General features: G+C 37.9%; 1 protein-coding gene, 1 long non-coding RNA gene and 1 other non-coding gene across 3 annotated transcripts; 2 read left to right on the top strand and 1 right to left on the bottom strand.

Annotated features, from left to right (window-relative positions):
• Window positions 1-1,381: 1,381 nt before the first annotated feature.
• On the bottom strand, window positions 1,382-23,508 carry RAB11A (RAB11A, member RAS oncogene family). The gene is made up of 5 exons (XM_019647343.1): window positions 23,347-23,508; window positions 15,330-15,525; window positions 14,903-15,096; window positions 13,604-13,684; window positions 1,382-5,220 (listed from the first exon to the last, which is right to left on the bottom strand). Exons 1-5 carry the CDS (start codon window positions 23,384-23,386, stop codon window positions 5,081-5,083), a joined length of 651 nt encoding a protein of 216 aa, XP_019502888.1. The 5' UTR covers window positions 23,387-23,508; the 3' UTR covers window positions 1,382-5,080.
• Window positions 23,509-23,625: 117 nt separating this feature from the next.
• On the top strand, window positions 23,626-26,021 carry LOC109385260 (uncharacterized). The gene is made up of 2 exons (XR_002124585.1): window positions 23,626-23,790; window positions 25,742-26,021. It is a non-coding gene; the product is annotated as an uncharacterized LOC109385260 (long non-coding RNA).
• TRNAQ-CUG (transfer RNA glutamine (anticodon CUG)) lies at window positions 23,859-23,930 on the top strand. Its single transcript has one exon. It is a non-coding gene; the product is annotated as a tRNA-Gln (tRNA).
• Window positions 26,022-26,639: the final 618 nt, after the last annotated feature.

Raw genomic sequence — 26,639 nt, 5'->3', positions numbered from 1 at the left:
TATTAAAATTATAATTTATGCAACTTTTAATGAAAAAAATTTATTAACCTGAATAATTCTCAGACAATAGCACCCCAAACCAAACTAGAATGAACCCTAGGGTTAGCCCCCTCTCTTTTAGATGGTCCTTATTCTGACATGGGTTTGGTTGTAGGGTGGTTAGATAGCAGGAATGTAAATAAGAACAAAGCACATTCCCTTGTCCTTGTGGATCTTACAATGTAGCAATTTCAAAAGGGCAGGAATAAATGGAAGGGCCTAGTGATTAGTGAGTGCTGATTATACATTTTCTTCCCTGACTTGCAGAGCTAGAAAGACTGAGTAGTGGTCCAAACCCACAGAAGGTAAAGCTCTGGTCTCACATTCCTTCCTCATTCTAGCTTCTGCCTCCCATGCCATTGTCCAGCCCAGCAGATGACCCTCCAGAGCCCTGGGTAAGAGAAAACATGGGGACCTGAGATCTTACAAAGTACTGTTACTTAGGCATCCACTTAAATGTAAACCAAAACCAGTAACCTCCTCCAGAATTGGCTTCCTATCAAACAAAGCCTACATAAAATGTTGCTTCCTGGAGCTTCCCAGATTGTCCCGTTTCAGGCATGACCTTCTATAATATTCTCAGGCCCACAAGATGGAATGCTTTGGGCATGGAGGCTAGTACAAGTCAGCAACTTCTTAAAGATAAGGAACCACTTCCCTAAAGGGATCTGAGAAAATGGTATGCTGAGAGACGAGGTTTTCAGTAGGGGAATGGGTGCTAAAAGCAATACATTTATTCCTTGGGATGGGGATAACGAGATCTGAGATTTTGTGATGGGGCAATGTTATCATCCACTGACCCAAACACAGGAAAAGAAATCCTGTTGGCCTACTAATTTTCACTACTATCACTGGTACTGGTAACAGAGTAGTTAACAGCCAATACACATGACATCTGCCAGGACCTACCCATTCTATACTTAATAATGTTTAATAACTGAATTCAAATGTTTAGACTACTAATTATTAATTACTATGCTAACAGCCAAAGGATGCCATTTAGTATCATCAGTACACACATAAACCTATGTGCTTGGATTTAATCAATGGTTCTATTGCACTGCTAGCTCTGCAGATTAGTAGTGTACCTTCTTGTATTATAGAGTCCTATTAGACACAATAAAAAAAATTAAAACGCAAAATGTTTTTAAAAGTTCTCTCCCAGACATGAATATATTTTAAAGTGTGTATTAAAAGCCAGCAAAATTTTAACAGGAGTCAAAAAACAAGCAGTTCTCAATTTACAGTTGACATAGCAGCCCATCAAGTGCTCCTCCCCCTTAGCACATATATGGTACTTTGTCGCAAATTGTTGAAATTGAAAGTCATTTTGCAAATAATATGAAAGCTTTCATCTTCTTTAATGGAGTTAACATGCAAATAAAGATAACATTCTAGTGGAAATAAGGATATCATTCTATTATAAGGTCAAAAACATTTTGCAAAGTGTACACTTGATTTTTACTTATCTATTATATTTGAAGTAGAGTGTATAATAATTTGGCTCTAGTACCTGAAGAGTTCATTCATAGAATTACTGAATTAGAGCTGGGATGAACCCCAGAAATGATCTAATCCAGTCCCAGGTCCCCTCATTAACTGAAAGGTGAGACTCAGAAATAAAATGACTAGAAGAGCTGTGACTAGAACCCAAGTCTGTCACCCAGTCCAGTGCTCCATTATACCTGCCACTTTCTATCTTTTAACTCACAGAGTTTGCATATTTTCTAATACATGCCTAGTACCAAGGTCCTTTCAAATATTCCTTTATCTCCCAATTCAATTTTCAGAGAAATGGATACTTCACTTAAAATTATCTCTCAGACTATTGGTCTCCCTTAATGACAATAACATTTGGTATTACTTTATTGTTACCACCAGCCTCTACAGTTTGGGGAAACACAACCATTCTTTAAAACTTCAGAATGAAAACACAGGTTTTTTTGGCACATTGTATAGGTGAATGGAAAAGGTGGCCTGTCAAATTCCAGAAGAGGGTATGGCACCTGCACAGCCCCAGCCAGGAGAACAAAAACAGTCCTCTTCTCTTTAGCACTAGTCTGGCTGTTATGCTAACCCATTAAATGATGTAGATCCTTTCATTGCCTTCATTCATTTTTTTTTCAAACTGAGAATGGATGTCATGCACAGTCCTTACACAAAATTCATACATATTTTGTTTTGAAAATTTTTTTCAGGCTTATGTTTGTGAAACATCAAGTAAACAATACCCATTTTTCTCCTCCATTAAAAAAAGAAAAGTCCATAAACTGAAACCTAACAGGCTGGAAGAAGTTTATAAATATCCACCCAGCCTTTGAATTATTCTGCTTCTGGTATTGGCCAAAATTGTTTAAGTAGTAGTTTTATCTCTTTAAGGTAGATGGAGGAGATTATCACAATAGCCCAAACCATTGAAAAGTGTTTGTATTTTGTCAATACAAGTCACTAAAGACAAAAATTAAGATGTTCATTTTCCCCAATGATGAAATAAATATGACTAGCTCTGATAGCAATCCAAACTCTTAAGTCTTAACTTTTCTGCAGAACCCTTCAGAACTTAAAAGACCTCTGGCATTAGTCACCAGCTAACAAACACCCCTTCTTAGAATTAGAATTTAGCATATTCAATGTAATGGCTAAATTAGAAAACTTACCCCTTACAGAGTAACAACTACTATTAGAGAAAAATCACAGATAGCACTTAAGAACATTCACATACAAGTTTAAATCAAGGCAAAATGGCTAAATGACTATTCAGGAGAATAGGTTAAAAATATATATATATATATATTCAAAGTTAAAATAACTGAAAAGCAAGGTCAAGCAGCAAAATATTTCTAATAAACTGCCTTGAGCCCTAAATTATCATATTATTTTAAAACTTAATGTTTCTTGAGACCGTTTGTCTCCTCAGATATTCAGAATTAAGACATTTGTTGAAATGCAATCAAAGCCATTTTTCTACTACTACCTGTTTCTTGGAATGTTCCCAAGATCCAACCATGCCCAAGGCAACTTAAGTTTATACTTGGTAAAAATTCAGTTACTTCATTCCTTTTCAATTCACTACTTAAGTTTCTCCTCTGAAATTAAATTGTGTAAAAAACACTTACTACCAATTTTCAGTAAAATAAGTAGTGATGGAGCCTCTTCCTGGGTCTGGTGACACTGTTATGTACGAAAGTACTGAGATTAATTACTTCCCTTATATTTTTGGTAATACTCTTTCTAAGAAAAGCATAATTGAAGTACATGTCTAAAAATCAAAGCTGAATTCACACAATGGTGCCTCCAATTTAATGTTTACTCTAGAATATAAGGACCTATACACTCTCATTCGTTAGAATCAAATATTCCATGGCTGCATCCAAAGCTCTCAAAGGGAAAATGTAATCTGACAAAATAAAGAATAGTCCCCCCTATAACTGTTTATTAGAATGCAAATATATTCCAAATCAGTAACTAAAAAAAAGTCAAGTTACAGAGCATGCATAAAATACAAAGTAGCAATTTACAAATAGATAATAGTATCTTCATACCAATACACTAAAATAATAAAATGGCTACAGAGGCAAACCGAAAGACTGACCAGAGCAATGCCTTCAGTGCGCCCCACACGTCATGAGCATCGCATGAAAGACAGAAGATTAACTATGAAACATAGTAATCTATGCAAGCCCACACATACACATTTTGGGGACATTCCACCATCCTGAATAGTATCACTTCAGTTGACACAACTTTCAGAACACTGCAGAGTAAGTGCTTAATATTATCCACAAGAAAGTAAAACTAAATATTAGTGTGCACACTTCTGAATGAGAAACTAGTTGCTCCACTGATTTCAATAATGTAGTGGAAGAAAACTATTTCAGGTCTGTATAGTGGCCTAAATGCATTCTATTTAAACTCAAGGTACTATTTCATCTTAAGTACTAAAAGAATACATGCCTTTAAGTGGTACCACTTGAGCAGAAATGAACCTCTCACTGTATTCTTTTGACATACTGAAACCTGATATTTAACTGGACTATATTCCATAATGTACTGCAAAACTCAAAAATCAGCATTAAAATAATTACCCATGCCTACTGGTGGATATGGTGATAAAACTAGGTTGCATTTCATTTAATGGGAGATTTTAAGATGAAATTAACACTTCACAATTTGATACTAAGAGTTATTAAACCAGTTATTGCCTGAGCAATAAAATGCCACATAAACTACTGCTGGGAAATTAGAAAACTTAAATGACTTATCATTAACTTGGGCTGCCTGATCATTCCAACAGAGGCACCTCAGATGGAATTCCACCAGTCTCTCCAGTTCCCAGCCTGCTGGGCAGCAATTTTTAACATATGGCCCCATAACCATACCACCCACAAATGAAGCTGTAAGTCTTCTGTGTTTATTAAGATAATTCTTGTCCAGAAAAAAGTGCCCCCCTCTTGAATCAACTTTGATGCTTACAAAAATTAAAAAACAAAATTTACTAAACTACATAACCCTATTAAGGCATTTTAGAAATTGACTTCCAGAATAATGAAAAAATTTTAAGCTCTCAAAATCCTATGTTTATAGGGCAATTCTTAGATTTGCGGATATACTGCACTGAGAGAAGAGTGTATGAATTATAAGCTGCTTGTTATAAGCTGCTTTGTGGCAAAATGATAGCTTATTTCTAAAGTCTTCTTAGTTTGATTTGATCAAGACCAACAGGTCTGAGCTTCAAGTGATCAAGTTCTATTATGTCCTACAGTGACAGGCTTCCACGATGAAGAGTAAACAATAACTGAGGAATCCAAACATTCAGTTTATTAAACTAAGGCTTGTGAAGCCATAGCATGAAAAAAAGCTGCAGTCATTCGGGACAAGTGGATTAACTTTATAAAGCTAAAATCAAGACTTAAGACATGGAAAATCTGTAGTATGAGGAAGTAATAAAACACAAAAGTGACCACAAGAATTACAAATATATTTAAATCTCAGACCTGGGAAATGGACTATACACAGCCTTCTAGGGGAGAAGAGAAATGCCTTATATGTTCTGACAGCATTGCACCTTTGGCTTGTTTTCAGTGGTTGGTGGAACATGAATAGGAACCACATTGTTGCTTGGAGACATGTCATTTTCACGTCTGTCTGACATTTGCTTCTGGGAAACAATGCGGTATATCTCTGAGTGAAAAACAAAAAGAAACAGCAATACTCAGTGTGAATAGGCCCATCAACAGTTGACATAAAAGACACATACAGGTAGAAGATAATATCTGCATGAAAAACTGCAAATAAACTGACCAGAGAATGCATAAATTTAAAGTTTTATTTTCAAACCACTGATTAGAGGCAACCCATTGTATTTAATTTCTCTTAGGGTAAGAAGAGAAACAAATGTTTTCAATTTCAGAGGGAAAGATTCACCAATTAAATAAATCTTGGATTAACCCTTTTGCCACAATAGTTGGATATATCCAAATGAATATATCCGTAATTTTTATACATTAAAAATGTCATTTATATACAAAGTAGTTCAAATTGTTATTAATTAAATGCATAAAATAGTTAAAATATCAACTTTTTGGTTTTTGTGGATTTCTGACACATTTTCAAAAAAAACTTGAAATCAATGCAGCGAAAGTTATAGAGATTACATATCTTATGGGCTTAGATCTAAATGAAACCATGAGAGTATTTTCATTCTATCTTTACCAAAAAAAGTCTACATACACTGCCATTGTACCACAGAAAAATAAAAATAAATTTGCACTATCAGGCACATTAGGTATTTTTCTTGGCTGTGTAGGGAAAAGCACAATTTCATAAACATGCCAAAATCCCAAAGGACTCTTGGAAAAGGAGGGAAAGATAACGTTTATCAGTGCCTCCTGAACCAAAGCTAAATTGTAATTAAGTAATTATTCAAAACAGACAACTTAAGATTTTATATGACACATATCAAAACTAATTGTTTAGTATCTAGCTCTTCCATTAAATGTTAAACTCTATGAGGACCAAAACTGTGTCTACCTTATTTACTGCTGTATCTCCAGAACACAGCATATAGCAGGGGTTTGACAACTAACTGCATGAATAAACGTTATTAAATTCCTCTACAGCAAGTATCTTTAACACATTTTATTTGGTCTCATATTGCACTGCCTAAAAGTAGTTCCCTCAGACTAGATTATAAACTCCTTATGAGAAGAGATTATATCTTTTTTTTGTGATAAAATACTTTTATTTCTAGTTTTGAAAGAATATTTTTGCTCCTTTAGAAAATCCTATATCAGACTAGTCATAAAACTGCAAATCTGAAACAGTATTTTTTAAAATATTTATTTTTTCAGTTACAGTTGACATTCAATATTACTATATATTAGTTTCAAGTGAACAGCATAGCAATTAAGCATTTATATAATTTATGCAGTGATCCCCTCTGATTGGTCTGTAGTGTCCACCTGGCACTATACATAGTAGTTGCAACATTACTGGCTATATTCTCTATGCTGTACTTGACATCCCTGTGACTATTTTGTAATTACCAATTTGTACTTCTTAATCCCTTCACCTTTTTCACCCAACTCCCAACCCCCTCCCCTCTGGCAACCATCGGTTTGTTCTCTGTATATGAGTTTGTTTCTGTTTTTATTGTTGTTGCTCATTTATTTTGTTCTTTAGATTCCACATATAAGTGAGATCATATGGTATTTGTCTTTCTCAGTCTGACTTATTTCAATTAGCATAATACCTTACTAGTCTATCCATGTTGTTGCAAAGGGTAAGATTTCATTCTTTTTTATGGCCGAGAAATTATATCTTACTTATCTTTGCTCTCCCAATGCTCCCCCCCCCCAAATACCCTCAAAAGGTAAAGGAAGTCTAAAAATGGGGCTAATTGACATGATATGCCTATTATAATGTATTGGGTCATCGGGAAAGTCAGGACGCATTTTTGCATTGAAAAACAGAAAAATACGTCATGACTTTCCTGATGGCCTAATACTATGAAGGATATAATGCATTCCTATGAAAGACATCTATGTAGTCCTGCCAAAAATATTTAAATTGAATTTATCATGAGGAAACAACTGAATAAATTCAGAATGAGAGACACTCTACAAGACAACAGGCCAAAATGCTTCAAAGAAGTTATTTCATAAAATACATTTAAAAGATGAGAATAAGTGTTCTAAATCTGTGCTGTCCAATACAGTAGCCACCTATTTAAACTAACTAAATAAAATTTAAAAACCAATTCCTCAGTCCACTAGCCATATTTGAAGTACTCGATAACAACCTGTGGTCAGTGGCTACTCACTCTATTTGATACTTCACATATAAAACAATTCCATCAATGCCATGTGTGATCTGACTGGATCCTAGATTTAAAATGTAAAAACCAAATCTATGAAGGACATTATTAGTACACATGGAGAAATCTAAATATGAACCGCACATTATATAACACAATATAAAAACATAAATTTCTTGGATGATATATGGTATTATAATTATACAAGAGAATGCCTTGTTCTTAGGGGAGAAAATGCTCAAGTATTTAATAATAAAGTGCCACAATGTCTACAATTTATTTTCCAAGCATTGAGCAAAGGGGGAAAAAGTATATATACACATGTGGAAATAAACCAAATGTGGCAAGTTGTTGATTCTGGATCAAGGGTATAGAAATAATATATATTATTGTATTATTTCTGTAATACTTGAAAATATAAAGTTATGGGGTAAAAAAGAGAAAGTGGAATCTTTTCTCAAAATGCTCCAAGAACATAGTAAACAACTGCAATATGAACATTATTTGGGTTCTAATCTGAACTGCAAAAAAAAAAAAAAATTGAGACAGGAAATTTTAATATTGTTTGAATGATAAGAAATTACTGCCAATTTTTAAGTGGTTTCGTTGTTATGGGTTTAAGTCTTAATCTTCTAGATATACATCATGAAATGTTTACAGATGAAATGCTGTAATATCTGGGATTTGTTTCAAAATAATGGGGGAGGGAGTAGGTGGAGGAAAGATTAGCCATGAACTGATAAAGAAAAAAAACTGAATTAATACATTTTCTCCAAATTAAAAACTAATTTCCCTAAAGCTGAACAGCAAATTGTACTAGTCCACTGAATATGTAAACTAGCAAAAACAGTGACAGCTAATGTACCTTTTCTTATGCTTTTTTGGGGGGAAGGGGTGCTAAAATTTATGTTTGAGAAGGCTGACTGACAGTGGCTCCAAGCTGAAGAACTATCAAGCGGCGGGAAAAGATTACAATAAAGACTATTAACTAGAGTTTTTAAAAAATGAGAACAAAGGATATGGATTATTTTCATTGAAAAGGGACGAGACTGGAGAGTGTGTCAAGGGTAAAGAGAAAGGCAGTCATTCAATCAGGCTAGTGGCTAAGGAATGAAGATAATCATCAAATTACTGTAAAACTATACCATTCATCCCTTATTCTTTATGTTTTCTCTCTAATCCCAAACTGGACGGCTCTTCTTTTCCAAAGTGCAAATGATTAAATGTGACCCTCTATAAATTTTAACTTCTCTACAAGTTGTTTTGAACATTAGGTTCAGGGAACCAAAGCAAAAAATATTTTGCAGGTTCTTACATGAAAAGCAAATAATGGAAGAGAGGAAAAGGCAGAGTTCTTGGAGAACATAGGAAGTTAAATAATTAAAGAGATCCCATTACAAAGCAAGAAATTTGAGCAGTGTTGTGTAACTGCCTAAAAGTACTACATAGTGTTTTGTAGAAATGGATTACTGTTACATTTGCTCCAGTCACCAAAAAGATGTCTGTCTGTTAATAAAAATGATAACCAAGCAATAAATAAAAAGGAAACTGTTGGCCAGGAATATTAAGAGAAAATTTTTCTTTCAGGTAGAATGGGCACTAAGAGGCTACACAACTAATTTACTTAATGTCTCTTGTGGCTAGATCTGTCACTAAAAAAAAAACTTTGATAAGAAAATAGGAAGCAGGTACCTTTCTAGCTGGTATCTGATTAGAGAAGGTTATTTAAGTGGGGGGAAGGGAACAGGAAAAGTAACTTGCTAAACCAGATGCAAATATTTTCCTCTTTCAAGGGCATGTTCTCCTTTAGAACCAAATATATATAATACACCAATTCCTGTGCAGTCCCTTTTCAAGACATCCAAACAATAAGTAAGGTTAGAAAGAAAAGAAATTCTGCTTTATTGTTCTTATAATCAGAATCTCTTACAGATCTAAATACAAAGTAAAACATTAATATACAACAGCTTTAAAAATATAACCAGGTAAAGTTAAATAAAAAAGACATATACCTCTTTTTACTCTAATGGAAGTATGGATCAAGTTGAAAAAAAAAAATTCTAAGGAAATTAAATGCAACTGTTCCAAACTGGGGTACAAAGACAGATAAAATTGTTTCATGCCTCCAAAAACTGTAAAAATAGCAGTGATCTGAGTTATTTTACTATATAGCCTAGGTCAGAATTTTTTAGGTCTTCTTCAAACCCATTCCTCACCATGTAAGTTTCTAAAAGGTCAAAAAATGCTCTGATTTGATACACTGACAAGTATCTAAAAGGTTGCCATATGCCAAAAGCAAAGCAACTACACCTAATTAAGAGATTCTCACTATATACTCCAGTAAAATTACAGTAATCCTGCCCCCTTATCTGTGGGGCATCCGTTCCAAAAACCCCAGTGAATGCCTGAAACCTCAGGTAGTACTGAATCCTGTATGTTTTTTCCTATACATACAAACCTTTTCACTAAATGGAAGCACTTTACAGTTTTCTTGGCATATCTGGATTGCCACTACTCTCGTGCTTTGGGCCATTATTAAGTAAAATAAGGGTTAGTTGAACACAAGCACTGCTGTATAGTTGATCTGATAACCAAGAGGACTACTAAATGACTAACAGGTAGGCTAGCATATACAGCAGGAAACACAGGACAAAGGGATGATTCACGTCCTGGGCAGGATGGAGCTGGACAGCGAGAGATTTCACCCCACTGCTCAGAATGGCACACAATATAAAACTTATGAATTGTTTATTTCTGGAATTTAATATTTTCGGATCACATAATTAAAACCATGGAAAGTGAAACCTCACATAAGGGTGTGAGACTACTACTATAATGCCTGGCAACTCTCACCCCACTTTTAAAGAGTCAATATGCTAAGTGAATTACAATACTTTCAACCACAAAAGAATTTATTTAGTCTTCATACTAAAAAGATGGCTTGGGCTTATTACATTGAGAAACCTGGCAGATATCACCTTAGCCAAGTGATCAGTTAACATCACCAGTAAGTAATAAAGCAAACCAATATCATCAGCCTCCCTATCTGAAGCACTGAGAACACTCTTGTGGTGTTCCTGCTTAAAGTACATAACCTGAATTTAATCAAGAGGAAACATCAGACAAATCCAAACTGAGGGACACTACAAAATAACTGACCTGTATCCTTCAAAAATGTCAAGAAATAAAAGACTAACAAACTGTTCCAGATTAGAGGAAACTAAGATACATACAATTACTAAAACGCAAGGCATGATCTGATTCCAGGCTCTCTTTTGCTAAATAAGGACATAATTGGAACAAATGGCAAAATCTGAATAAGGTCTATAGCTAAACACTGATGTTTAGAGTTATCATTTAACTCTCTGATTTTGATAATTATACTATGGTTATGAAAGAGAATGTCATTTTTGGGAAATACACAATAAAAAGTACTTAGGTATAAGGTGCAATATGTCTATCATTTGAAATAATACAGAAAAAATATGTATATATTAAGAGAGGAAGAGAAAAGAATAAAGCAGATATGGTAAAATATCAACATTCGGGGAATACAGGTGAAGAGTATTTGTAAATTCTTTGTGCTATTTATTGTAACTTAAAGCTGAAATTGTCAAAATTCAAAGTTAAAAGAAAAAATAACAAGACTATGGGAAGTATGGATTGAAAACATTCCTTAATAAATTTGAGGATGAAAGAAAACAAAACTGCACTGAAATGCGGAAGCTGCACAATCAATCAGGCTCACAATGTACTAGCAAATCACCTCTAAAAAATACTACCAGCAAAATTATGTCACAGAGTTACTGTCAAATTTATGGATGTCAAATATGCCATGGGACTATTCTAAAACAAATATTACATTAACTTTGGAGTAATAATGTAGATAAGTTTTCCAATACATAACTTTCCATCTTAAAAAATTAAAAAGCGTGCCAACCAAGTGGCGCGCTGGTTAAGAGTTGGCTTGGGACGCCAGCTCTGAGCAGCAGGGCCCTGGTTCAGATCCCACATGAGGGCTAGTGACACTGTGCCCTCTACAGCTAAGATGGTGAACAACAACTCGACCTGGAGCTGGGCTGCTGTGAGTTGCCGGCACAGGCGTAGGCTGCAGCCCCTGCTGCAGTGGGCTGCCGGAAGCTACCGTGAGTGGCCAGCAGTCAGCATAAGCGGCCGGCAGCCGGCATGAGCTACCGTGAGCTGCTGTGAGTGGCCATCCGATAGCCGGCGACCGATCTGCCTCAGCCAGGAAGAGGGCAATGATCACAATACCAACATGGGCCAGTGAAGCGACATCCTCCACAACTAGACTGAAGAACANACAAAAGGACAGCAACTTGTCTGTTCCCCTTCCCCGATTCCCCAACGCTGTTCCCCTCCCCTAATTCCCCAATACAATCTTAAAAAAAAAAAAATTAAAAATTAAAAAGCCATTTTTTCTTATAGAAACATCAAAATACAATGTAAATGTGTCCCTTAATACTGTTAACATTTGAGGTACAATTAAGCCTAATGAGATTACTGTTCTCTTTCCTGCTTTTTCTATGCATTAATATTCCCACTGGTATAAAGTTTAGAACAAACATCCTAACACTTGCAAAACAGCACAGATGTCTGCTGCCATATGCAGTGATCTCTGATCGCACAGATCAACACTGAGATTTATGCAGGAAGCTGAGGAAACAGTGAATATAGAGAGGAAAAGTGGTAGCAAGTAAAGGTAAAGTCTTGTTTGTTTTCAAGCAACATTAGTCAACCAATAATAAAAGTTTAATCTACAGAGAATTTTAAGAAAAATAGCCAGGTGTTCTTTATCTTTAAGGGCAAAACAGCTCAATTTTAAGTATATATATCACTGCTTATTGATTAGTTCATGTTTTAAGTAGATCACAAGTTCCATGTTACAAAATGATACATAAAATAGCTAACTGCAGATAGAACAAAAGACATGGCCTCACCTTCACTCAGTATTAGAATAAATGGGCTAGAAACAGAGATCAGAATAAATGAACTAGAAATTACAGCAGAGGAGATTTAATGGGACATAAAAAATATCCCAACAAGGATTGACTAAAGTTTTTCAAGTGAGGTTTTCAGAGACCTTAAGAGACTCAGACCTTCAAGATTACTCACTCATTTTAAGACACTATGAATCTGATTTATATTTAAACATATTTAAATTTTACAAAGAAATTAAGGGCTAAAAAGGTTAAGTAACAACTAAGATTATATAGAGCTAATAATAAGTAGGGGAGCCAGGACAGAACCCAAGTCAGGCTTCTAAATTCATTTTCTTAAATCCTAGGCTTAGTCTCTACATTTTTACAGTAAAATAAGACATTTAAAGGTTAAAATCTATTCACCTTTACTACAATTGTTACACACAAAGAATAAATTAAAATCTTGCTATAACTGGGAACTCATTTAACCATTTCTCCATATAGACTTTGTAGAACTCCACATAAGACTGTGCTATGTATTAAGACTAGTGAGTTCTTAAAAGTAATACACAATTTTAAAGTACTTAAAACAATCTACTGAAGTATTTATTAGAGAATTAAGATTAAATTTACTGATAAGGTGGTCATTCTAATAAAGTTAGGGTAAATATGAGTTAACACAAATAAAATGGTTTCTCATCCCTGAGGTTGACCTGGTCCGCACATCCACATTCCAAAACAGCATGAACTTTGTTCCTTTCCCACTATTTAGTTAAAACTTTTCTATATGAAATCACTAGCTGATTTTCTCCATAGGTGATACCTTGCTTCCATAATGTATCATGGGAGAATTTTACTTTTTGTTTTTTCATTTAAATTTTTAAGAATATATTTTTCCCTAGATGATTCTCTAACCAATCAGAACCAAAAATGCCTTTCCTTTACTGAATTTCGATAAGGCACTTATATCTTTCCATAGCCAGGATTTCAATATTTATCTAAGAAGGTACATTTAAGCATTACTTCATGCTTATGACCATTAATTATGGAATACATGGACTGAAATATCAGAACTGAATAATTTTCAAAGTATTTTTCCCCACTATAAACCAGATGAATTAGGAATGATTAAAGCTCGGCAAGCAAGATTGTAACTAATTTTGTACTCTAAAAACTCTTACTACAGTAGTTCTCAAATGATAGTCATTCTCAGATAGTGTGATATATTGTTTGGTTTCCCAATTTGTTTAAATTACCTCCCCTAAAACTTCCTGTTTCCACTGGTATAATCTGAAAACGCAAGTCTTACCTGTCAGAATTGTCTGAAAAGCAGCTTCTACATTTGTAGAGTCTAAAGCAGACGTCTCAATGAATGACAAACCATTCTTTTCTGTGGGGAGACACAAAAACTTCAGTCTCGTCAAATTTTAATACAAGGGATGTGATACACTCAAACCTTTGGAAAGGAAAATAAAACACTGTTAAAACCTAAGACCTCCCCAACTCCTTGAGCAATAAGGGTACCACCATTCTACTTACACTTTAGTAGATTAAAAGTAACAGTGAGAAATTTTTATTGGCTTCATTAAAATAAATATTTGTTGCATCTAAATACTACCACCAGAATGAATGACACTACTTAAAATATGGTAAACTTATTGAATAGCCAGTTATTTCCATCCCTTACTGTCCTTTTCTCCCCATCAACCACATAGCTACAGTATGAATGTGGATGGTATATATGCGATTCACTTCAAATTCTGTAGCTATATTGTTTGAAATACAGTTCTTACGTGGAAAACTTAAAAACTGTTATAGAAAATGGTACAATCATTAGTGGAGGGTCACAACCTTCACTAGCCAAGAATGCACAATATTGCCTTCTGGTAAGCTGCCCCTACCAAAACAGGGGCAAGAGATAGGCAGACTCTATAAAGCTAAATAAGTTTTAACTCCTAAGCAGCTACATGCCTATTGGTCCTTGACACTCCCCGGCCACTACTTTTCAGACCCACACAGAGCAGCCTTGGCAAAACACAGAAACATAATGGATAAAGACATAGGGAACCCAGAATAAATAGATTTCATCTAACCTTTCCAGGGGGAGAAAAGATGACGGTCTTTACATTCAATTTTTGGCAGCAAAACCTCAAAGTACTATAGTTATTTTTGTTGTTTTTCTTTTATTGTTAGTTTCAGGTGTACAGAACAATGCAACAGTTATTCTTTTCAGCCTTCGCACAAAAACCCCCCTCCCCCATCTACTGCCCTCCCACCCCCGATATCATGCTTATCTATTACAATCCCATTGACTCCATTCCCACACTCTACTCCACGTCCCGTGACTATATGTATATATCATTATAGTTGACATACATATCTGACTACCGCACTGCATTACTATAGTGTTTTAATGACTCAAAGTTAAGCAAAAGAGCCATACAGTCGTCACACACTTTTAAAACAACAATCCTTCTTGAACCATTCAGGTTTACCTTTTCAAAACTACTGCAACTGATTACCTGCACTGGAAGGGTTATCAAAACTGCAAGGTATAACAGTAAGAAATACAGAATCACTGTAATATCATGGAATTCATATCACTAACCTGCAAAAGCTCTTGCTTCATCTGTAGGAACTGCCCTGAGATGACGCAAATCACTCTTATTGCCCACAAGCATTATAACAATGTTACTATCAGCATGATCTCTCAGTTCTTTCAGCCATCGCTCTACATTTTCATATGTGAGATGTTTAGCAATGTCATAAACCAGTAAGGCACCTACAGCTCCACGATAGTATCTGAAAACAGAAACATGCACTTAACTATTAGAAAACAACCACAAAATGGAAGGGAACACCAGGAAAAACTAAATATATGTATTATATATATTTTAAAACACACTTATAAATTTCAAAATCCTAATATTGGAATTCTTAAAAGGAAAAAAAAAGAAGTACTTTTTCCATTACCAAAACTCAGCTAATTCACTCAATGGCAGCCTATTTCACAGAACTTAAAAACTAAGACTTACGCTGATGTTATAGCTCGGTATCGCTCTTGCCCTGCTGTGTCCCATATCTGTGCCTTTATTGTTTTCCCATCAACCTGGATGCTTCTTGTTGCAAACTCTACTCCAATGGTGCTCTTGCTTTCGAGGTTAAACTCATTTCGAGTAAATCGAGACAGGAGATTACTCTTTCCAACACCAGAATCTCCGATAAGGACAACTGAAAAGACAAAGAACTTTATGTCAGATGAATGAGGCAAACACATTCAGAATATCAGCATGCTTTAAAGCAAAAACAATAGAGCATCTGATTTTTTAAAAGGGATGGGGTAGGGGTGAATTGAGTAGCCCATGTTCTCAACCTGCTACCAATAGATAAAAACAATTTATTCTTATCTTTTTCTACCTGCATAATGACTTCCACACATCATCTGCTTAGCATAGCTACACCATCCCATCTTACACATGCCAAAGTCTACCCGGCACCTACGACAGGCTAATGCATTAACTAACCATCAATACTATACCAATCTTACTACCTTAGAACGTAATAACTTGAAAGATAAAGCCTAAACTAAATAAACAATTTGTGATATTAAAATATATCAGACTCATGTGAAAGCAACAAAGGATGGTAGTGGGTGGTAAGGCGGGAAAGAATACTATGTTCTACTTAGTTTCACCAAAGTGTGTTACTGGGTGTAATCTCAGGACTCACACCTAGGCAAAAATGAAACACATTTAACAGGAGACATCAGGTTTATAAATTTTGCCACCCAGATCACAGAAACTACAATGACAATGACCCTTTAACAGACACATTTATCAGATTGGCAAGAAACTAGAGACTCCTCCAAAAACAAACACTCCAATAAATTTAACAAGGGCCCTAGGAAGCTGACTAGTAAATCTGACTTACTCTGACTCAAGACCAAAGCAAGGCGGGCACACACTTTCACTTACAACTTCATGAAAAATTTTTAAAACAGGTTCTGATTAGATGAATTTATTTGTTATGATTACCATAGGAGGCAGTTTATTTACAAAGTAAATACATGGAGATTCTTTTTCACCGAAAACGGTATTATACTTAAGAATTTCAAAAACAATGGGGAAATAGGCAGTTATATTAAAGCATTTCTATCTACATTTAAAGAACAAATTGAATTCACAGGTTTACAGCATCTGAGTGCTCGATAACACTTTTTTCCTTTATAGAAAATTTGATAAATATTTCAAAAAATATTATACTCATTCCTACTGCTGACTACTAATGCGTCTTACTTCTCCCTAGCTAATTGATTTAGACACCAGGACTAGAAAATCGAACATCCAAGAATAACACCAAGGAATTAAGACCAAAGCTTACTAAAGAGATTGGGATTTGGTGGAGATGAAAAGGGAGGTAAAAACTGTGAGAGCTCGGGGCAGTCAGTTAACTCAGTTGGTTACAGTGCAGGCTCATAACACCGACGTTGCCAGTTCGATCCCCACATGGGCCACTGAGTTGTGCCCTCCATAACTAGACTGAAACAACTACCTGACTTGGAGCTGATGGGTCCTGGAAAAACATGTCATTCCTCAATAAAATTAATTTAAAAACAAAACAAAAAACTGTGAGAGCTCCTGCATTCTGGTCAGAGGGCAAAGAGAATCTATTATGTATCCCTTCCTTGCCACAAGAGCAATATAAGCTGGCCTCTGGACAGTCTTGGAGGGAGTATATTATCAAATGCGTATCTATTTGGCTTCCTCTATCAGCTGATTCAGCAAGAAATTATCCAGGCAGCAGTGATATCATGCAGCACAAGTAGTTACTTCTAGCTATATAGTGAGAGGTGTCAATGGTATTGTGGCAAACACAGATATTACAATAAATATTTTAATTTGGATACCAGGGAAGAAGATATTGTGGTTATGAAAGTAACATACAAGAACAATACATTTCCAATTTTACAGGAAGGTTGGTTGATATGTTAATTTTCAAAGTCCACAATTCTGGACATGAGGTCAAATCTCAGTTTCAGCAATAGAGTCCACCTTATTAACAGGATACTCACTATTGTTTCTTAGTGCAAGAGGCTGGATGTACCATTGAGGAAACCTCCTTTGAATCATTTCTGGCCCCACACTAGCACTGAGGTATAAAAGCCTCACTTTTAAGTGGGAATAGGAAAGAAGGAGAAAACCAAAATGTTGAACGTTTCCACTTACAGGCGTACTCAGATATCAATCAGTAATTCAGAAACCAGTCACTTAGTTTAAAGCCAGAAAACAAGACATCTAGAATGATGACAACTTTGGAATATAAACTCAAAGAACACCTCCCTCCCACACAAACTTAAAACTTTCAAGTTTTTGGTTTCTTCCCATTCAACCTCCACTTTAACAATTATGTTCATTGTCTTCCCATCCTCAAATCTTTATGCCATTATAAAGTAAGTTAGTGAGGGTATTTTCCCCCTCAATGTAACCAATTAGTTTTAACATTATAAAAAAGAACAGCACCTTTATCTGAAAGTAATTCAAGACTCATGTTTTATACAGTATAAAAGTCATCTCAACTAGACATGTACGAGATTGTCAGAATTAAGACTAGCAACTTCTCAAAGGGCTATATCTTATATGACAACAGAAGATATTGGTTCTTTAAAAATAGTGCTGCCAAGATACTGAGAAATGACACAATAGAAAAGCTGCTACTATTCAGTTACCAAATGAGAAACCAATCCAAGAAGTAAACATTTAGGCTCACTTAAAAAAATTAACTAGAATAGATTAAATTACCTAAGGTACGAAAGAGAATTTGCTGGCTATGATTTAAAAAAATCAAACCAAAACATGGTGGCCCATTTCAATGCAGCAGATGACACTGACATGATCTGCCATGCCCACCAACTGGTGATGGAAGGTTACAAGCAGCACTTCAATGAGACTGTGCTCACTATGTGGTTTGCACCAAACTACTGCTACCAGTGAGCTGCCTGGGCCAGAAGATCAAGACGGGGTGGGGATCGAAGCTGACACACTCTTTAATTGCCACCCTCCAACTTCCAGTTGTGGGAATGTAGCAGCCATCTTGGAGCAAGATGAACATATCCAGAAAGATTTTTTCATCTCCAATGCCGCTCCCCAAGAGACACAGGGCATCCCCTCCAAAAAGCCCATGGCCGACAACTTTCTGTGAACTCCTTTGGTCCCTGTCCCCTCCAGCCCCTTTGGCCCTTGGACCACTATGATGCCCACTTTTCCAGGCAAGGATGGGCATGAGGGCGCTGTCCTCAGCACTGTTCTCCCCCCAAAGAGGGCATTTCAAGGGTGAGGACTTTCTCTGGAGAGGTTCAGAGCCTCAGCAACATGCTCTTCTCCTTTCTTCCCACTTGAACCATAAAGTTTCCAATAATTTTGGGGGGTTTTTTCCCCCTTTTTTTTTAGATAAAAAAAGTTTTGAGAGAAAAAAAATAAATCTAATAGAAAATGGTAAAAAAAAAAAGTTCATGGACTCAAACTTGTTTCTAATAAAATAGTTTCTCTCATTAAGATGACAATTTAATTGCTTTTTAAAAATGTGACAAACTATTGGGTTATCGTAAAAATCATGATGCATTTTTGCAATGAAAAACAGAAAAAAATGTCACGACTTTTCCGACAACCCAATAGCTTTTTCACGAAGATGGTGCTGAAAGCAAAGAAGGAAGCCCTGGCCCCTCCCAGGGCCGAAGCCAAAGCAAAGGCTTTGAAGGCAAGGAAAGCAGAGCTGAGAGGCGTCCACAGCCACACAAAAAAAAGATCCACATGTCACCCACCTTGCGAAGGCCCGAGACCCTGCAGCTCCGAAGGCAGCCTAAATAAATATCCTCGGAAGAGCACGCCCAGGAGAAACCAGCTTGACCACTATGCCATCATCAAATTCCCCCTAACTACCAAGCCAGCCATGAAGACAGAAGACAATACACTGGTGTTCATTGTGAATGTCAAGGCCAACAAGCACCAGATTAAACAGGCTGTGAAGAAGCTCTATGACACTGACATGGCCAAGGTCAGCACCCTGGCCAGGTCAGCACCCTGATCAGGCCTGATGGAGAGAAGAAGGTATACATTCGACTGGCTCCTGACTATAATGCTTTAGAAGTTGCCAACAAAATTGGGATCATCTAAACTGAGTCCAGCTGGCTAATTCTAAATATAAAATTTTTTCACTGTAAAAAAAAAAAGTGACAAACTATATGACCACCTCCTATATGATTCAGGAAAGGAATTTGTGGTGAGACTTTCCTGTTTTCCATAACTAGTTATTTTAGAGTAAAAGTACTTTAAACATTTGTATCACTATAGTCATCTATGTAATGTGTACATACACACATACACACACACACACACACACAAAAGCATCTATATATGAAACAGATATAGCATTTCTAAAATAACCTGATATTTATGACCACATGGCTAACATCTGCTGAATTTTAAATATTATCTCTAATACCTTGTAAGAAACTTGGTTCAATATATATATCAAATGTTAGGCTACTAAATGCCATAAAAACAGAATATACATATTAATTACCATTATTTAATTAAAATGTCCACTTCTTCAGCCACATTTACTTTTATACACTCTCTTGAAAACTAATATACCGGACTAAAATTTAATTCAACAAATCAATCATATTACATCTGACCTACTACAAGTTATCACTTGAAGGAACAACGGATAATTCTCATATTTTTTTTATAAACAAAGTTGGAAATCTATCTACTCTTTCAACTATATTCATAGTCCAACCTCACCAAAAGAATCGTTAAAATAAAATGCATTCAATAAGGCTGAAGTCTAGACATGTTTTTCCAGATTCAGCAGAATCTGAGTTGCTCAACCAAAAGTTGTGAAAGAAAAGCTAGCAAGATGCTAGACAGCAAAGTTCCTATGATCAATTCCACTGACAATCAGCTGATGGCTAATTACTACTGACCTTCAATGAGATTAAAAAGAAAGTGGTGTAGACAATATATCCAGATGTTTTCAGAAAATGTGACTTTGACTGGATCGGTGTCTACCACAGTATGTTTAAGTAGGAACTATGATTGATGTTTATTTCACTTATGTGTCCCACAAGGCCTTAACTACACTGTGGGTAAATACTTGTAGAATGAAAGTGTTTAAAATAAAAAAGTCAAGTTTTTAAAAATAAAATTAATTCCTCCCCACCAAAGTCCCAATATTCAGCTTAACTAAAGGTTAATGTACAAGAACAAATACATAATTTAGAATAACTGTCCAGCTCCCCCGTATTACATTTCCATTTGGACCACTCTATCCTATACAAATCAAAATATCCCTTCATTTTCAACTGGTTAGTTACAAACTACAAATCCCCTCAACTATTAACTTTGCTAGATAAGCCTTCTTCCAAGTAGAGCTGTAGCTCATCTCAGTAAATAAATCTCTGTAAAATGAAATCATTTTAAAACAAATTATTGCTTCATTTTAAATTATAACTGCATAAAGAAATTGGCTAAATGATCAGCACTAAAGTAAAAAAAAAAAAAAAACAGTGAGTGACATATCCTGTAAGAGCTTTAAAAAAGTGGAAATCCTTCTCAGCAAAATTTTTAAACACCCTACCTTAAACAGGAAAATGTACAACGAAATGAAACCATAACCCATGGAAACATAAAATACTTTAGAAGTTCCTAGTTTTAAGTTTAATATTTACATGCTTTTATAAAGATTCATACTTAAGAAAAACTGGAAAGAACCACAGTAACTTCTTCCACATTATTACCATTTATAGAGTATTCACAGTAGTTAAAATTTTACAGCCAGTCTTGTTTCATTCTCACAACAGTCCTGAGAGGTTATGTATTATTTCCTTTTCATGGATAAGGAAACTGAAGCACAAGAAAGTTAACTTTCTCAAGGTTACCAAGCAAATTTAAGACCTGAGTCAGGATTTGAATCCAGGCCTGTGTGATTCCAAAGCCCTGTGCTCTCAATCATTGTTAGATAGTCTAATCCCAAAATTAAATTAAAACTCCTTAAGCCAATCCAGGATAACATTACTAGTGAAAAAAGGTATGGCTTCTATAAGCAATATTTAAGTTCCCAACCAAAAAGGAGAAATACTCTGATAGTCTATCTTGTTCTAAATTAATTACTTCAAAGGCAGCTAGCGGCCCACTGCCACTGTACTTCATTTAAAAAAAAAAATCTCCCTTTAATGGCTAAACCCGTCTCCAGGGTCTCACTTAAGTAATTTCACCAGACCTCAGATGACTTCAGCAAACAGTATGTAAACTAATCCACGTTTCCTTTTTGTAGTTGTAAAATGCATTAAGTATCCTCTTCTCTGTAAATGACTCTCTACTGGGGGCGGGGAGGATATTGAAGGTACTCACAACATAGAATAGTCTGGCCCAGAGGAGTAAGTGGTAATAAGACTATATCATCAGCTAGTATGTCAAGATTTGCAAAGTATTGGTAAAGCAAAGAAATGTTACCGGCTTCATTTAGTCATTCTGAGCACCCAATGGTAAAGTCAGAAACTGTCACCATGCTTAACACTCTTTTTAAACTCCACCCTCCACTGTAAAGCTTTAATAGCGATGGCTTCTTCCTCCCTGGTAATGATCTTTGTTCAGCATACCACTGATGGCTGCTACCCTAATTCAGGAGCAAAGAAAGAGCATCACAGTGAGAGCGCATTCTCCGAACAAAAAAAGCTTTTAGTGTACTCTTTTCTCATTGAAAACTGTACCCTTTATCTGTTGATAAATTAAAAAAAAAAACTATTTGGATTCTTTCCGGACTGCCCCAATAAGCAATTCTTTCTATCCATTCCCCACCCTCCAATGTTTTGCCCAAGGGCACTACATGTTTCTCTGTCTTATAAATCATTTAATTTGACCAAAGAGCACACACAACTTTTCAGATAACCCCCCACCTTTTGAGAAAGGTATGTAGCCAACTAGGACTCTTCCCTTCCGGTTCTAAAAACACGAAAAGGTTGGATCCTCCCCAGTATTGCAGCAGGAAGCAACCAGTCCATAGTGATAAAACGAGCTAGTATTTGTGCAGCGCACAACCTTTCCTGCTCAGGAACTGGGCCTTCAGGTCTGGCAAGGATAACAGCCACCACCCATCCGCAACCCCTTCCCACGAGCAGAGTCAAGAGTTATCCCGGGCCGGTTGGCGCCGGGTAGGGAGGGCAGGAGAAAAAAGGCTGGGTGGGAAATCACATCACTCTGCCGGGTCACTGCGACAAGTGCGTGCGTGGGTGTCGGACAATCCCTCTTGCCCTGCTCCCCACCCTTGGGGTCGCACGGGCGACGTGGGAGAGCTCTAAACTATTTGGGGACAGGAAGGTAGAGAACGAGCTACCGACCCCAGGGGCAGTGCGAAAACATTATTAACAGCGAGAACCGTGGAGCGGGTGGAGGCCACTGGCCCGCTCAGATTTTAACGAGGGCCTAGCCCGGAGATGGAACATGGCTAGGAGAGCCGTCGGTCCGAGGGGGGGGAGGGGCTGTGAGAAGACGCTGAGGAGGGGCTAGCCCGACGGGAAGGGGGGAACATAAGCCAAAGACTTGCAGTGGGAGTCTGCGCCGAAGGCAAAGGCGAGGAGCAAAGGAAGGGCCGGTCAAAGCGGCTCAGGAAGGGGAGTGAGTCCGGCAGGGGGTGGGGGCGCCAAATCCGGAGGATACATGGTGGGAGGGGCGACCCCTTTATAGGGGCCCTAGAACCCCGGAAAGGAAGACGATTTGGGAGAAGGAAACCAGCCGAGAGGAGGACACACGGTGACGGGATCTGAGGCCAGCGAAGGCCTTTGGGGAAGGTCCCTAAAAGACCGGTGTGCGGCGAGGACTCGCTGTCTTAGGGGAGGAAAAGGGGCTGAGCTGGGAGACCGCGGAACAAACCGCACAGAAAGGGACAGAATGAGGAAGGCCGATTTCAGTACGGGGGTAGCCCTCACGCGGGTCCCCCGGGAATGTCTCGGGCCCCCGAACCGGACTCGGTGGAAAGTAGAACCCATGACCTCACCTTTGAAGAGGTAGTCGTACTCGTCGTCGCGGGTGCCCATTGCGCGGCCGAGGAGCGAAGGGGCGGGAGCAGCAGTGGTATCGGTGGGACTAGGGGGCGTCGCTGCAGGGGTAACCCGAGAGCGGAGCTTCAGCTGCCTGACCGGGAGAAGAACCCCTCCCTGCCGCTACGCCACTTCCGGCGGGCCCCAGCCCCCGTAGGGAAGTACTTCCGGGGGGTGGCGCCCTGCCCCTGAGCCTACGAAGGGTGGTGTTCGCCGAAACGGCGTCCGTCTTCAAATTCTTACCCGCTTCAAGCAGTTCAGAGGAGAAACAGCCTTCGTACTCCCAGCGGATCATAGTCCTAACGGCCGCTCACCACACTCTTAGTGGCCTCTCCCTCATTCCTCCCGCCGGCATACCGGAACCGGGGCTCTAGGGAGAGCCTCAACCCCGCCTCCGTGTGGTAGGTTTGTGAATGGGGGCGGGGCTCTCTAGGAATTAGAGAGCCGAAGATGGCCACACGCGTGTGGTGGTTCCATGGTGTAATGGTTAGCACTCTGGACTCTGAATCCAGCGATCCGAGTTCAAATCTCGGTGGAACCTATACCCTTTGCTTTTTCTTTTCCCCGGCCAACGTTCTTAATCCTTCTATTTAATTGCTAAGTGATTGTTATACAACTATGGTATATATCGCCTTGAACTCAGTGGGGAGGGAATTTCACAAAATTTAACCTTTGCCTAGGAAGACTTCACAGATTTCCTTCCCCCTTCTGTTCTGTACTTTCTGTCACCTGGGTGTCTCCTAAGGAGCCAATTCACTTCTCACCTTTTTTAACCTGGGCCCTCTACCTCAAACCTTAAATGAAAAGCTTCGATTAAACTTGATTCGTTTTGCTAGAATTTTCAACCTCCAGCTCCTTGCAAGGGCAAGCACTTTTCACTCATCCTGTTCTCGGAAATCTCCAGATGTCATTCAGATAATTTTGCCCATCCTCCTCATCAAGATTCATCAAGAACTTCTCAAGCCCCATTTGTTAACCTCTAAGCTAAACTCGTTTACATAATTATTCATTTAACACGCAGAGCAAAGGATGGCAATTTTCATTTTAGCGGAAATGTGGATACTGAGACAAGTAATTTGCCAAAGATCACGCAGCAGGGCCTCCCTGGATTTAAAGAGAGTTTTTTATCATTCCAAAAAGTTTTCCCTATTTTTTGCCACACCCCCATCACCTAGATGCATACCCTCAATTTAGACTTGAGCAAGGGTGCCTGTAATAAGTAGAATGATGGCTCCCCAAAGATGTCCACTTCCCAATCCCTGGGAACTGTGACTATGTTAGGTTACATGGCAAATGGAAATAAATTAACGTTTCAAATCAACTAATTTTAAAATGGGGAAATTATCCTGATTCTCCAGGTGGGCCTAATGTTGTCATAAGGGTCCTTACAAGTGGAAAAGGGAGGCAGAGGTCAGAGTGATATGGTGTGAGAGGGCCTCGTAAAAAAATAATATAAACAGAGCCACTTCAAAATGGTGTCCAAGCTGCCATCCTAGAGGAACTACTTTGCACACCCTACTCAAACCTTTGTGATGTTAAAACTGAGCAAAATAACTTTTGGACTGGGCCTAAAGCAGCATTGTACTCCAAAACAACTGTTTGCAAAGGTAACAGGAAAGCAGCCAGTATGATCACTGGACTGAAAATTAAGGATATTCTTTAAAAAAAAAAAAAAGATTTTATTGGGGAATTGGGGGAGAGGAACAGCGCTGGGGAATCAGGGAAGGGGAACAGACAAGTTGCTGTCCTTTTGTTCTTCAGTCTATCTGTGGAGGACATCGCTTCTCTGGCCCATGTTAGTATTATCATTGCGCTCTTCCTGGGAGAGGCAGTTGCTCGCTGGCCATTGGATGGCCGGCAGCTCACGAAAGCTCACGCCTGCTGCCAGCCAGCCCCACTGCAGCCTACGCTGTCGCTGGCGTCAGGTTGAGGTGTTGTTCACCATCTTAGCTGTAGGGGGCGCATTGTCAGTGGCCCTCATGTGGGATCTGAACCAATGCCCTGCTGCTCAGAGCTGGCGTCCCAAGCCAACTCTTAACCAACATGCCACTGGGCCGGCCCAGGAGTAGAGATTTTAACCAATCCTGTCTGGAATTCCCTCATCAATACTATGAGGTAATCTGAATGATAAAAAAACCCTGCCATTTCCTACCCAGAAGAATGACCTGGCCTAAAAATAATCCTTTCTTTTTTTTTGCTAATAACATTCCTGCCTATAAAAGTCTTCCCATTTTGTACAACCCAATGGGGCTCCTTCCTAGTTGCTAGATAAGATGCTGTCTGATTAATGAATTGCTTAATAAAGCCAATAAGACCTTCAAATTTACACCATTGAATTTTGTTCTTTAACAGTCTCAGCCAACCCTTGTGGCTGTCAACCCTTGTGGCTTTGAAGATGGAATAGAAGAAAGGAGCCAGGAGCCTAGGAATGCAGAGATTTCTAAAAGATGGAAAAGGCAAGAACATGGATTTTTCCCTAAGGCCCCCAGAAGGAACACCATCCTTGATTTTAGCTCAGTGAGACCCATGTCACCAAGTTTGTGGTAATTTGTTACAGCAGCAATAGAAAACTAATACAGTACCATTTCCAGTGCTTTTTGTGACAGTACACAGCAATAAAAAGTTTATCTAAGGCCTAGATACTCCCTGTGTAGAGGTGAGCATTATCCACACTGGGGAGGAAGCACAATATTCAAGCAGCCAAATATTATGTGTACTACAGATTATAAGACACATTCCTGGCCCTACTCAGGTGGCTACACAAAATGGGCTCAAGAAAAGGGGAGGAAATCAATAATTAGAGCATTCTGGTGATAAGTGCCACAGTTCAAAGAAACTGAGATAATTAGGAAGAACTCCCTGAAGGACGAGGAACTAGCATTGACCCCTGAAGGAAGAAGTGGGGAAGGAAACTCATTTTGGGAAGTGAAGGAATTTAGATAAGAACGAGTTGAGCAAGGCCATTAATGCCAAAAGAATAATTATGAATTTTTCCCTTAAGTCACGGTTTCTCAATGTCTATTCTGAGAAAGTCAGTAGTGTTCCTCAAAAGAAGGATTGTCTGATAAATTGAGAACTATACACACACTCTCCCTGCTCCGTTAGAAGCTCCCTTAACACATTGACATTTTAAAGACTAGTTATTCCACTCTGAAGAAATCTTTTTGAAACTGTTGAACACAGCATTTACCAGATTCACCAGACCACAGAACTCTCTTCCCATGGAACACCTGTTAGCACCCACTTTGGG

Source organism: Hipposideros armiger, unplaced genomic scaffold (assembly GCF_001890085.2).
Source record: "Hipposideros armiger isolate ML-2016 unplaced genomic scaffold, ASM189008v1 scaffold_110, whole genome shotgun sequence".
NCBI lineage: Eukaryota > Metazoa > Chordata > Mammalia > Chiroptera > Hipposideridae > Hipposideros > Hipposideros armiger.
This window is presented reverse-complemented; position numbering and strand designations above follow the sequence as displayed.